The sequence below is a fragment of the Sabethes cyaneus genome, chromosome 1 (assembly GCF_943734655.1).
Source record: "Sabethes cyaneus chromosome 1, idSabCyanKW18_F2, whole genome shotgun sequence".
Lineage (NCBI taxonomy): Eukaryota > Metazoa > Arthropoda > Insecta > Diptera > Culicidae > Sabethes > Sabethes cyaneus.
This window is the reverse complement of record NC_071353.1, coordinates 53,145,118-53,157,814: the sequence shown is the minus strand read 5'-3', so window position 1 is coordinate 53,157,814 and position 12,697 is coordinate 53,145,118. Positions and strand designations below refer to the sequence as shown.

General features: G+C 41.2%; 1 protein-coding gene across 1 annotated transcript in view; it reads left to right on the top strand.

Annotated features, from left to right (window-relative positions):
- Positions 1–12,697, top strand: part of LOC128732548 (acyl-CoA Delta-9 desaturase) — a 41,020-nt gene that overhangs the window by 10,833 nt on the left and 17,490 nt on the right. The window contains exon 2 of the mRNA XM_053825821.1: positions 8,163–8,479. Coding sequence (XP_053681796.1) covers positions 8,188–8,479 — 292 coding nt within the window. The 5' untranslated portion in view covers positions 8,163–8,187. The remainder of the gene's footprint in view (positions 1–8,162; positions 8,480–12,697) is intronic.

Here is a 12,697-nt window from a genome sequence, read left to right as displayed (position 1 = left end):
TCTTTTATCCAATCGAATCGATAAATGCCCGGTTGTTTTTGTAAAATATTACGTCAAAACATCGTACAGAAACTGCTCGTAAGGCTATATGCTAGCCTAATCGTGTTTTATGGTTCTGTCATTACAGCATGCTTGCAAACATCGATTCATTGTTGACTTGGTCCAACTGGCAGAAATCAGGAAAATTGAACCTGAGTTAAGCTTCAAACAATTATGTAAAAGGTACCAAATTAGAGAGTCATTCGCCTTTTCCGGACCGGTAAACGTGCTACGCCACGGAACAACGAATCACTGGACCGGCAAAATATGCATTTATTCGCGACCTTTACGTGAGAATGCATCATCGTGAGAACGATGGAGGTGTTATGCATGCACTTGACATTGGAACATTCGCATATTTCAATTTCACTTTCGCATAGGTAGCGAGCGATAGGTAGCGTTTGTAATACCTTACAGCTGGAATCAGAATCAAGCGGGCCCGAGAACGGGTGGAAAAACGACGTAGCCTCGGGGGGTGTCGTATGGGATACCAGGCAAAGGTGGCTTGAACGTTGAAACCGGTCACGTTTCTCTCGGCTGCAGGCTCTCGTTAGGTAGGTCGATCGCGAATCGCAGTCATTAATAAAGAGCTGTTGTTTTTTTTCTAGCGGATCGCAGATCTTGGGATGAATGGGTGGCTAGGGTTGACATGTGATGTTGGAAGAAAACTTGATGGGTTGGGTGTTTTACAGTGCTTTGCCAAACTTGCTGTGGAAGATTTTCTGAAAAGGCTGCAACCCAACATAGTTGGTAACGCCGTCCACATTTTGGTTATCGTTTGGGCACAATTGTTGACCATGCAAAGCGTTGAATATTTCCAGTAAAATGTTATCCTCGAAGGAAATCCGAAAGCGTGCCACCCTAGTAAATGAGAAGATTCCTGTTAATGGACAGTCTCGCGTGATGCTTTCAAAGTTATGCGAATTTAGAATGAGGCGTCGCGCCGCAGCTCACGTAGTCACAATTTTGCTATCGTTATGGGATTTTAACCCCTCTTTTCGGTAGCTTGTTTTGTTGCAAAAGCGCTGATAGCTTTTACCTTTCTGATGTGGCTTATTTAAATTTTCAAAACAGTTTCCAAAATGCAATTGTATCCGGTTGCATATATTATAGAATGAACTCTCTCTAACTATTTGCGAGAAAACATTTTTCTACCAAAAATTTGGCAAGTCGCCTCTAATTATACATTTATTCTAGGGCATCCCTGCGCTATACAAGCACATATAGAATATTGAATTTGAGAAATGAAACTTATACGTCACCCTACTGTGAAACCGGTTCAGGTAGGCAATCATTGTCATACAGGGACACAAGGGTTTAGTATTGCGATGGTAGTTTCCGTCTACGACTTCTATTATTCCGACATGACTGACCCAATATTGAGTGGATGAGCTTTAACATCTGTGGTAAGCAGGTTCCGGTGGTTGTTGATTTTGTTTTCTCGACTTCTCGAGCCCATTAATATGCAAATGTATGATTTTAAATGTTTACTGTCAACTTGGAACCATGATACTATATTCCGCAGGATGTTGACCTTTTTTGAGACAGTTCATACTGACTGACACACATTTCCAGCTTAAATAATCCTTTCTGATCGAGGACAAACAATTGGTCATTTAGAATGGGTAGGTGAAGGATTTGTTTATTTGACCTAAAAGTAAGTTTATTATATATTGGTCGGTTTTCATTAGAATTCATATCAACAAAACTCGAATGGTGTTGTTGATTTGTTTTTGCATTCTAATTAGTGATGTTCAGCTTTACCTTTAAGATTCCAACTTGTTTACGTTTTGAACGGATTATGTCATTCATGGAAGTTTCCAACTATATTTTTTTATCTAATGAAAAACATATATTAAACTGATTTGAATTTGAAAGGGCTTCGAAATTTCTTTTATGTGAGCTGTGTATAGACAAGTAAAATAAATCATACGGGAATATGATGGTCGGATACAGTTGTTCTTTGAGCACCATTCTTGCTATGTCGAGCTTATTTTCTGAATTATGTTAATTCGATTATTTCATTAGCGTGCGGCGCGGCACGTAATCTTGTTAGTATCCTTTTGCTAATAAGTTTTTTGTTTCAGTCCAGAGACTGGTTACTTTTTCATTCATTGACTGGTGACGCACGATACGCTCTTTAAACATTCCCAGTCCCATCATTTATAGTGTGATCAATAGTACTAGCTTTTGTAGTATGTACTTTTGTAGTTGTAGTTTTGTGTTACATCAACACCAACATTATGTTCTCTTCAAATTATTAGCAGTAAAATAGAAGCGTTTTTTATGTGTGGACTCATCACTGCGACCAGTATAGTTGATCTATTGTGATAGAAGCGTTACTTATGCCTTTGGGAATTGACCCCAACCGTTTAGATTGTGTCACCCAACTAATCTGCAATCCAGCAGAGTGTAATCCAGCTCTTGGCAGATTTTGCTTCTATCTTGGCAATCTAAATTATTGATCACGATATTATTCCTTATTATTCGCCCTTATTTTGAGTTTTTCTTCGGAGGATTGATATCGAAATTAAGGTATTACATACACGAATAGAAATTCAATTTCCAAAATGCGCAAATTGACTCATGATTCCAGGTTTCTTGCTTAAGTTTCATGAAATTAAAGGGTGGTCCTACATCAAAATGCACCACGGAAGAAACGCTGTAGAAAACTACCTAATTGACCGATCCTTTTCAAACTTTCAGACAACGAAATATAACCTATTAGTAAGCTTTTGGCATATTTGTTTCGTTCAACTTCAATACCTTAACCGTATGCTCGCCCCCTACGCTTAACTCCACTCAAAAAGTTTTGTACAACCTAGCTGCAGCTTCATTTGTACGGAAATCCGCTTTTTCTTCATGTCTTCCTCAGACTTGACCTCCTTGGGATGCTTCCGCAGTGCCTGCTTCATAATAGCCTAGTATTTTTCGATGGGCCTTAGTTCCCGTGCGTTGGAGGCGTTCATGTGCTTGGGTACGAAAGTGACTCCGTTGGCTTCGTACCGCTCAAATGCATCCTTTGAATATTGGCACGAAGATAGATCCGACCAGAAGAACGTATGGCCCTCGTGTTGCTTCGACAGAGAAGACAGATCCTTTAGTAAATACTCCTTGAGGTGGATCTGCCCGTTTACAGTCCTGGTAGTCACGAACGGTGGACTCCGTTTGCCACATGATATATTTCTTGGCAAACCATGTAAGTTTCTGCATCCTTACTCCCCCCGGAACTTCAAATTTGTGCTGGGCGGTGAAGTACAGTAGCCCCGGAAGCTGCCGGAAGTCCGCCTTGACGTAAGTCTCATCATTCATGATGAGAGAATTGTGGATTTTCCAGGTGCTTGCGCAAAATAAATTCGCGACGTTGCTTTTCGGGCGACGCCATTTTTTCCAATTTTCGAAAAACTGATCGCGATAAAAATAGAGAGTAAACATTACACTTCAAACTACTTCTACTCAAATTTTCAAGAGAAAATACCCAGTGAGTAATTTTCTACAGCGTTTCTTCCGTGGTGCAATTCGATGTGGGACACCCTTTACACCATGAATTTATATCATGATATCATGAACTTCTTGCGATACAACACAACACAAGATCATGAACTGTAAGTCATGATTTTGTGTTGTCTTATAGGACAGTTCCGCCATGATTGCACAGAATTCAAACTTTATGATATCATGATTTTTTTCATGGCGTCGGAATCGGATTTCTTTCGGTGTACTAAAGCTCAAAACGTTAAATATCTGGATACAGTATTGTGAGTTTCATTGAAAGTTATCCACCGCGCTGTTCAAAAATGAAATGCTCTTTCATGGTTGCTGGGTCGATTTTAATATTATTGGAAGAAATTACACAGAAATCATAAAGTTTTAGTTACCTTTGGCCACCCAGTTACCTGAACAACATGTTTGTTTACAACATTTTGGCAGCAGTTATACACTCAAAATATTCTGCACATAACTAATGGTAAATTTCCATATGAAATTCCAGATGATTATCATGTGCCACATATAAGGCAATCCGCCTAGAAATACACATAAAAATTATACCGATATGAATAGTATGTGCAATTATACACATAAAAATATACGCATATGAATAGTATGTGCAAAAGTTTCGCGTACCCATAAATTATAACTGTTTGGCATATAAAGTTCATTAACTGGGCACATTGCAAAAATCTATGTGTGGGACACATAGAAACTATACGAAAAGTTTTCTCAGTGTAGGGCGGTGTTTGCTTCAAGCGCGGTGTTTCCTTTAGACCGCGTTTAACTTTGGGCAAAGCTCCCAATACCATCCTGCTAATCTGATACATTTATAACCGGCAGTCAAACGTCAGTGTGGGTTTGGAAAGTGATTTTGTTTATACATTTATACGTAAACTACTCCGCAAAAATTTGAAAATATTTGTCGTAAGTACGTAGTAAGTTATTTTGTATTCAGTAAGGTTCAATTTCGCCAACAAAATATTTTTAAATTTTTAGTCAGTTTCGAAATAAGCGCAAGAACATCGATCTACTGAGAATAGCGATGAAAAAATTGAGGCCATGGCAAAATTGTACGTAGTTAGAAAGAGCACCATTTACCATTTCCATTTGGTTAGAAGAAGTACCATAGATCATAACACGGGAGCTCCGAACCACACTTTTTTGGCAGCACTTGGTGGTTTGTTTACATGGTGTTAAAGTTTGAATTGAGTTTTCTATCTTTGTCCGGCAGGTAATGATCAAAAATTATAGTTTTTATTTAAGAGAAAGCACCTTACATGCATTTTAAAGCAACTGATGCAGTAATCCTTCACGAAATTTTAAATCGAAACTGCTGGATGTGACAAAAAACATGTAAACAAACCACCAAGTGGTGTCATTTGACGGCAAAATGACGTCATCACAAAATGATCTATTATGACTTTAACGGAGACGTCTAACGAAGGTACCGTCATCCGGGGATACTTACAACACTTTTGAACTTTGACTTAGTATAACTTTCGAAGTATACCGTTTAGGTGCAAGTGTAAGTAGCCAAAACTTGTATGGTGGTCAATACTGTAGTAACTGTGTAGTGTGTAGTATTTGTAGTAAAACAAGAGATACTGGAGGCGTTTTTTGTTTCCCAATTTCGTCTATCGCTTTTTTAAAGATATTCGGTGAAAATGCAGCATGTCGGCAAACTCCAAATTGCCGTTTGAAGGCATAGGGAATGTTTCATAATTTTAATTTTTCTGGAGATAGCGGTAGACAAAATAACATTGTATAGATGCAAACTTACTTTGTATATACTGTCTATTACGATAATTTTCCTTTTCACAAGTGCTGCAAACCGCGCCATATTGGAATTCATCGTTTCTTCTCCAAGTTCAAAATATAAACAAAGCTCAAAGTTGCTATTTGTTAGCTTACATGATGCACTTATTGTGTACAGGAGCAAACGATCAAAAATAATTTCATGTCAATGAACTGACGCAACTTTGCACATCCATTTTTCCGACTCTGAAAGTGAAATTACTTTCCAATCGTATAAAAACAAGCAAAACAAGGATGTAATGGATTAAACTTAACTAAACAATAGGTAAACGTCCCTTCTTTAAGATGGGATTGGGTGCAAATGGTAATGTTAACAAACAAATGCGTTAGAGCTGTCAAAAGCGTGAAGCGCTGAAGTGTTGCAAGTAACCCCGGTGTTGCAAGTATCCTCGGATGACAAGTGACGATTGACAAGGAAGTCCCATTCTTCGGAAATTCCAAAATGTACAAGCAACCCAAGCAGCAATGTGAGTTTTATTGTACTCTTATGGCGGTTTTTAAGGCCAATTTTGGTCTTAAATGCCATCATAAGATTGTAATCGAACCCAAATTGTTACTTGGGAAGAGCGCTCGAAAAAATGTATTCTTCCGTGTATTAAAGCTCACAATGGACCTGGCTTAATTCGGCAAGCTGTCACTACAGCGCCAGCGGAGAAGTACTATGTATCAGCGATATCGAGACAACCGGGTGGAGTTCTTCGAAAAGGACATCAATCCACCCAACTGACCGCAATTTCGCCTTATTCAAAAATATTGGTTGAAGAAGAGTGGAATCACAAACTGTAGTTTGTGGTGGAATGTTGTTTCGGGATGGGACTGAGATAAAGAGATACTGAAGCAAAATGGCCGCTCAGGCTAGCCAACAGGGAGTCCAAACTATGATGAGTGGTATTCGCAGAAAAGTTTGAGATTTCATCAAAACCAAATCAGAATAATTTTCACGCTATTTTTTCTTTGAAGTGCGACGAATGACCTTCATTTTGAGTACTGAACATATTTGTTTCATTAACTTGTTTCCGTGATAGATCCGTTTTTTGCGTCCAGATATTAAATGACTCAGGTTTGACTACTTATAAAACCATCTGTTTTAAACTATGCCGTCACTACAACCTTCACCTTGGATAACCGGTATTAGTGAAATCCATGACAACAAAATAAACCTTGTTACGTAATTTTTGATCGCTTCGATTATTTTTAATATAAAATACATATGTATTACGGATATCATGTGGCATAACCATAGGTCGTTCCGCGTCAGGGTCGGTTTACAATCTTAGCTGCCGGCCAATAAATTACCTGGAGCCGGTCTGAAGCAAAAACCCTCAGGTGAACATTCCGGACATTTTATTCTTTGCAGTACTTAGCAGTCAGGAAATAGTTTTTGACAAATCTTCAATAATGGGGGAAGTACGAAAATAGTGATCCACTGATGGCGAGAGATAATAAAAAGTGAACGATCGGGTGCGCATTTTTTCGTAAAGGGTCAGTATTGCTGTTCTAGGAACTTTAAAGAGCAAAAACTTTTCCGGTTTCATCTGAATTCGTTTGTTTGTCGAGCGCTCAAACGGTGGAGTGTCCTTTAATTTGGCAGGCGTCCGCAGGAAATCCGTAGCATGGCCCCGTGAATAACGAACACCATCGCAAGACGTTGAACTCACAACCGCACACTACGTGCATATTCACATCGCAAGTCACGTTTCCGATTACTTAACATTACGATGCACCGACACGCCCGCCGACGCCGCCGCCGCGATCGTAAACCCGTCCAGAAGCGGGCCAGCACCAAAAGAAGAAGAAAATGCTTTGTCCATTAAATAATGCAACCCGGCAGCATAAAAGGAGAAAGTGCATTGTGTGAGTATGTCAGTGCAGGCGACATTGCTGCAAACCAGTTTCACGCGTTTTCCCTCTGGCGAAAACTAAATGCCAACAATAAAATGTCGTTCTTCCGCTTTCGATTGTCTTCACACAAAATTGCTGGAATGATAAGTAAAATTTTCGAATCGCTTGAATCACCTCTGCCCCGACCTAGAAGTGATGATATTAGCATGCAACTAAGAGCTTTGATTTCCATATATGCTGACTCCTTGCGTTGCTCAGTTGGGTTTCTCGCTGTCTGCGGTAACTCATCTTTGTCACGCAAAATTCCCTTCAACGAATATTTATTGAAATGTCCGCTGATTCCACCGGCACCGGCGGTGCTTATTTAGGACAGTGTCCGAACTTTGCGGACGATCTTTGTTTACCACCGACGGATTGTCTGACCACAGAAGACGGGTGAAGATCTTGATTGTCTCGTAAATAGAAAATCAATTGTACTCACGTCGTGCAGCCCGTCGGAGTTGGCCATAAAAAAGGTCCCAACAGTACCGGTGCCGGGTATACGTGGCCTATCAATTTCTTGAAATATGTATGTACAATGCCATTTCAGTATGCAAAAAAACAATTGACTCATTGGCATTCTGATAAAGCATGAAAGTTTTCTTACACAGGAAGGGTTGTTTTATACTGAAGCAATGGTCGTTAAAAAGGATTCTCTCAAAGGGGGCAACCCGGAAGATGAAATCGATTTCGGATGAGTTCTGCGCTTTTGCATTCTAATTAGAACAATGCTGGAACTTGATACGGTTGTTGTTTTTGTCTGATGAGGAGATATAATATGAATCAAATGCTTTCGCATCACTTTGAATTTTAGAAAGATCAGGAATTGAGGTTTCTTCTGTATGAGCGATATTTGTCAGGGATGCAAACTAGTTATATTACATTGGTGTTGAAGAGTTTTAACTCAATTCATATATTTTATTTTGTATTTGCAGAACTCCAACTCGCAACGCGCTCAAGATGGCGCCGAACGTTCTCGCTAACACGATCCTTTTGGCGGAGGCATGCATCGAGCAGGGAGATCAAAACAACAATCAGATTAAAGCGAACAAATCTATATTGAATGTGCGGACCCCTGAGTCTCCGGTGAAAAAACACGTACACAGTAGTAGCAGTAGCATTAGTAGCAGTGTCACCTATGCGAGAGTGCTTGTTTGGCGCAACATACTCGCTTTCATTTATCTTCATGGTGGATTCCTGTACGGAGCTTATCTTCTCGTTACATCTTCCAAGCTTAGTACATTCATAATGGGTAAGTGTTAGCTTAGAAACAATAGATCCTACAATATTTCGTAAAGGTCGTCGGATCGATTTTTAATAGCGAAACCCGACATGCATACGCGACAACCCTTGATCCAGTATTTTGCAGTTTCGATAACTACGGTAACTAAACGAGAATGACATTAGCTGGGGCTCGGATGTGTAGGGTTCAAAGTGGAGCAAAGACTGGAGGAGAAGGACCGGGAGATTGAATTTTGATATTGTTAATATTATTCCTACTGCAAACAGCTTCAGCGAGGGCCCCAGCTTATGTCAAAAATTTATCATGTGGAATACTTCATCTTGTCAGTAATTCGTTCGTCTACCCACACAAACAGGCATAATACTTATTGTCCAGTTCTTCCCATGCTGTAACAGTCAATTCAAATTTGATTTTTGATTGGGAATGTCTCCGTATTTGTTAAAGTGGAGCTTTTTAATGAAAGGAGGAAAAGACCATCTGCAAATCACTTGCCTAACCGAAGGATATACCTGTTGTAAGTTAATATTTGGGAATAACGATCATAGATGCTGCTAGTGGGCATTCAAAATTTGCGTGACATATTTTTTGAAGGAGTTTTCGTAGCCTTTCTCCTTTTAAAAGCAGTAAACAGTCAGCTGCGATCCGGTTGCTTGAAGTAAAATTCTAAGAAATCTGATGATGATGATGGTGAAAAAACGGTAAAAGACTCATTGGCGCCTATTTTGCGAGGTGAGTGACGTGACCGTGTTATAGATCAAATTTCATTGCGTTCATTTGCCGCTGTGAATTTAGTCACATGTCACGACAGTTTCATCGAGAAACTCACGTCATTCAATTCGACTCGACTAACACCGAACGGAACGCGAACGACAACGAATTGCAGTTTGCCGTGTCACCTCACTTCGCAGAATTAGTTCCATTATGTTGTTCTTCGCAGTCAAGAGTAGTGGCGGCTCGTGCCGTACCAACAACTATTTCTGCGCCTTTGGAATTTGTGTTGCTCGTCGTCAAATCCTTGAGCGTCTCGATACTCGAAAGGTAGTTTTACTTCGGTTGAACCACATCGCATGTTAGGTTGAAGCTTAGGAAGATTAGGACCACTGCGACCATTATTTTGATCTATTGTGATATTCTTCTTCTTTTGTCTAGAAAATTTTTGCAGACAACGCACTGAGTATTCTGTATTACGGTGCATTCCGTGTAAATACTGCCGCTATTTGCATAACAGTCCCAGTTTCTATACAGATGGAACTGTGCTGCGAGTAGCGGTAGTATAAATACGTAATACACCGTATGCGCAACTCAGAAAGCGCTACGTGAATACCCCTGTATTACCACAGATAATCCAGCTACCCCGGCTTGATGGAGTCAAGACAGTTGTTTTCGCGCAGTGTCTTATTGGCGTTTAACGAAACCTTTGCACCAGTTAAGAAGCATGCAAATACCCAGCCAGTGATAGCTTCCTTGTGGAACGAAGCAGTTTCAGGAAGATCAGCAAACGACATTCTTAGCTTACTTATTACCTACTTATTCAGCCAAGAGCCGGACTGGCTCTTGCCGTATCAAGAATTTCTCTCCATTGTACTGGGTCCTGGGCTACTCGTCGCCAATTCGTTGAGCGTCTCGACACACGCAAGTCGGTTTCAAACTGGTCGAGCCATCTAGCACGTTGAGCCTCTCTATTCCTGGTGCCGGTGGGCTTCTTGAAGAGAACGGATTTCACTGCACAATCGTCCAGCATACTTGCGACGTGGCCGGCCCACCGTAGTTTCCAAACTTTCGTCAGGTATACGATAGGAATCTCTCCAAGCAGTGCCTGTAGCTCGTGCTTCATATGCCTCCGCCACTCTCCGTTTTCCGTTTGTACTCCGCCAAAAATAGTCCGCAACATCTTTCGCTCAAATACGGCAAGTGCGCGTATGTCTTCCGTAAGCAAAGTTACTGTCTCAAGACCGTAGAGGACTACCGGTTTGATTAGCGTTTTATAGATCGTCAGCTTTGTGCGGCAGCGTATGCTCCTTGATCGAAACGTCTTGTGGAGGGAAAAGTAGGCTCGATTTCCAGCTTGAATGCGTCGTTGGATCTCCTTACTCGTCCAGAGTCCGATGGCCAGAGATCCCAAATATAAGAACTCATCAACCACTTCCAGTTCATCGCCGTCAATAGTCACTGTCCGTGGGAGCCAAACTTTACTCTCTCGGGAGCCTCTTCCTACCATATATTTGGTTTTCGACGCTTTATTTTGTAACCCAATCCTCCTAGCCTCCGTTTTCAGTATGGCGTAGATTGCCTCCGCCGTCCCACGGTTTCTTGTAATGATGTCGAGGTCGTCTGCAAAGGCTAGAAGTTGGCTACTCTTGTTGAAGATCGTTCCTCTCGTTTCGATGCCCGCTCGCTGGATCACACCTTCAATAATATTCAATAACAACGATATTGAATAACAAACAGGACAGTCCATCCCCTTGCCGTAACCCTTGGAAGAACTTGAGAGTGTCCCCGAAACGCGCGCCTAGCACATCACTCGTTTCAGAGTAGCTTTGATCAGCCGCGTCAGTTTGTCCGGAAAATCGTACTCGTGCATTGTCTGCCATAGCTGCTTGCGTTCAACGGTATCGTATGCTGCTCTAAAATCCACGAAAATATGATGCGTAGGCACGTTGTACTCTAGACATTTCTGGAGGATTTGTCGGAGAGTAAAAATTTGATCCGTAGTAGCACGGGTGCCCATAAAGCCCGCCTGATACTGCCCCACGAATTCTCTTGCTATTGGGGATAGACGACGCAACAGAATCTGGGAGAGCACCTTGTAGGCGGCGTTGACCAGCGGAATGCCGCGGTAGTTACCGGCAGTCTTGCCGGTCGCCCTTTTTGTAGATGGGACAGACTACGCTTTGCATCCACTCCTCCGGTAGTTTCTCTTCTTCCCAAATCCTTGAAATCAGCCAGTGAAGTGCCGTTGCTAGTAGTTCTTGGCCATTTTTGTAGAGTTCTGCCGGGAGTCGGTCCTTTCCGGCGGCTCTATTATTCTACAGCAGACCGATTTCTCGCCGGATCTCTTCGAGATCAGAAGCCGGTACGCTGTTGTCGTTTGTAGGTGTTCCGAGGTTAACTTCTATTGCGTCTCCTGCTGCTATATCGCCGTTGACGTGTCCATCGATCAGCTGCTTCCACCTGTCGACTACCTCGTGCTCGTTTGTAATTAGATCCCCTCCCTCGTCCCTACACATGTCAGGTTTTGGTGTGTGGGCCTTTTAGTTCACCTTCTCGTAAAACTTGCGGGGGTCATTAGCCCGGTCTTAAACGAAGACATTTCTGGGTAAACATATTTTGTGTATGAATGTTTACTGATTAGCGATGGATTAATTGCAGTTACATTTCAATTCACTTATGAGCAGTTGGTACTCAGAACCCTAAAATTTTTTAGATAATCCGTATAGGGGAAAATGGTATAACATGCACCTCCGTAGTAGAGATGGTCGGGTTTTTTTTTTGATACCCGAACCCGACTAGAACCCGTCGGGCACAGGTACGGTCCCGGGTACCCGATCATCTTTAGTGTTAAATGTGGCCAATAGAGATACCCAACCCGACTCGTACCCGGTTTCAAAAAAATTAAGAATCCGTAGCCGACCCGAACCGGCAAATTATTTTTTTTTCAATACCAGAACCCGGCGGGTACAGGTACGGGTGTTGGTTTCGGGAAATTTTCCGCTACCTGACCATCTCTACTCCGTAGGAATAAGGTGTGTAAACACAAAAATCTGGATTCCCAAAAGGTAAAGTAAACGTAAAGGGAACCCAAGAAGTATTTGTTTTGTTATGTGTTTGTTTATTTCATAAGCATATTCATAAAATTACAAATTCAGACGTTTAAAATATCGTTATTCTGCATAGCTATAAAAAAGCTCGAACTCTTGTCGTAAGGTTTTGAACAGTCTCCTCAGTGATCGAGCTCTAGTTCAGATTTGTTGGGAACAGTCGGCATTTTTAATCTCCTGCCTTTTTACGGAAAGCATCCACTTTATTAGAGCTTAATATCTTTCGATAGAATAAAAACAATTGGGAAGATCAGTGAACTGAAATCTATCTACCGTTTTTGACCAGAGATAACTTCCTAGAGTTTCACTTCAGATAAACAAATCGAAACAACCGGTTATTACCTGGTTTGAACAAGAAAAAAAGCCTAGCACAATGACGCAAAATTGCATCAGCAGCTGTTCGATTTGA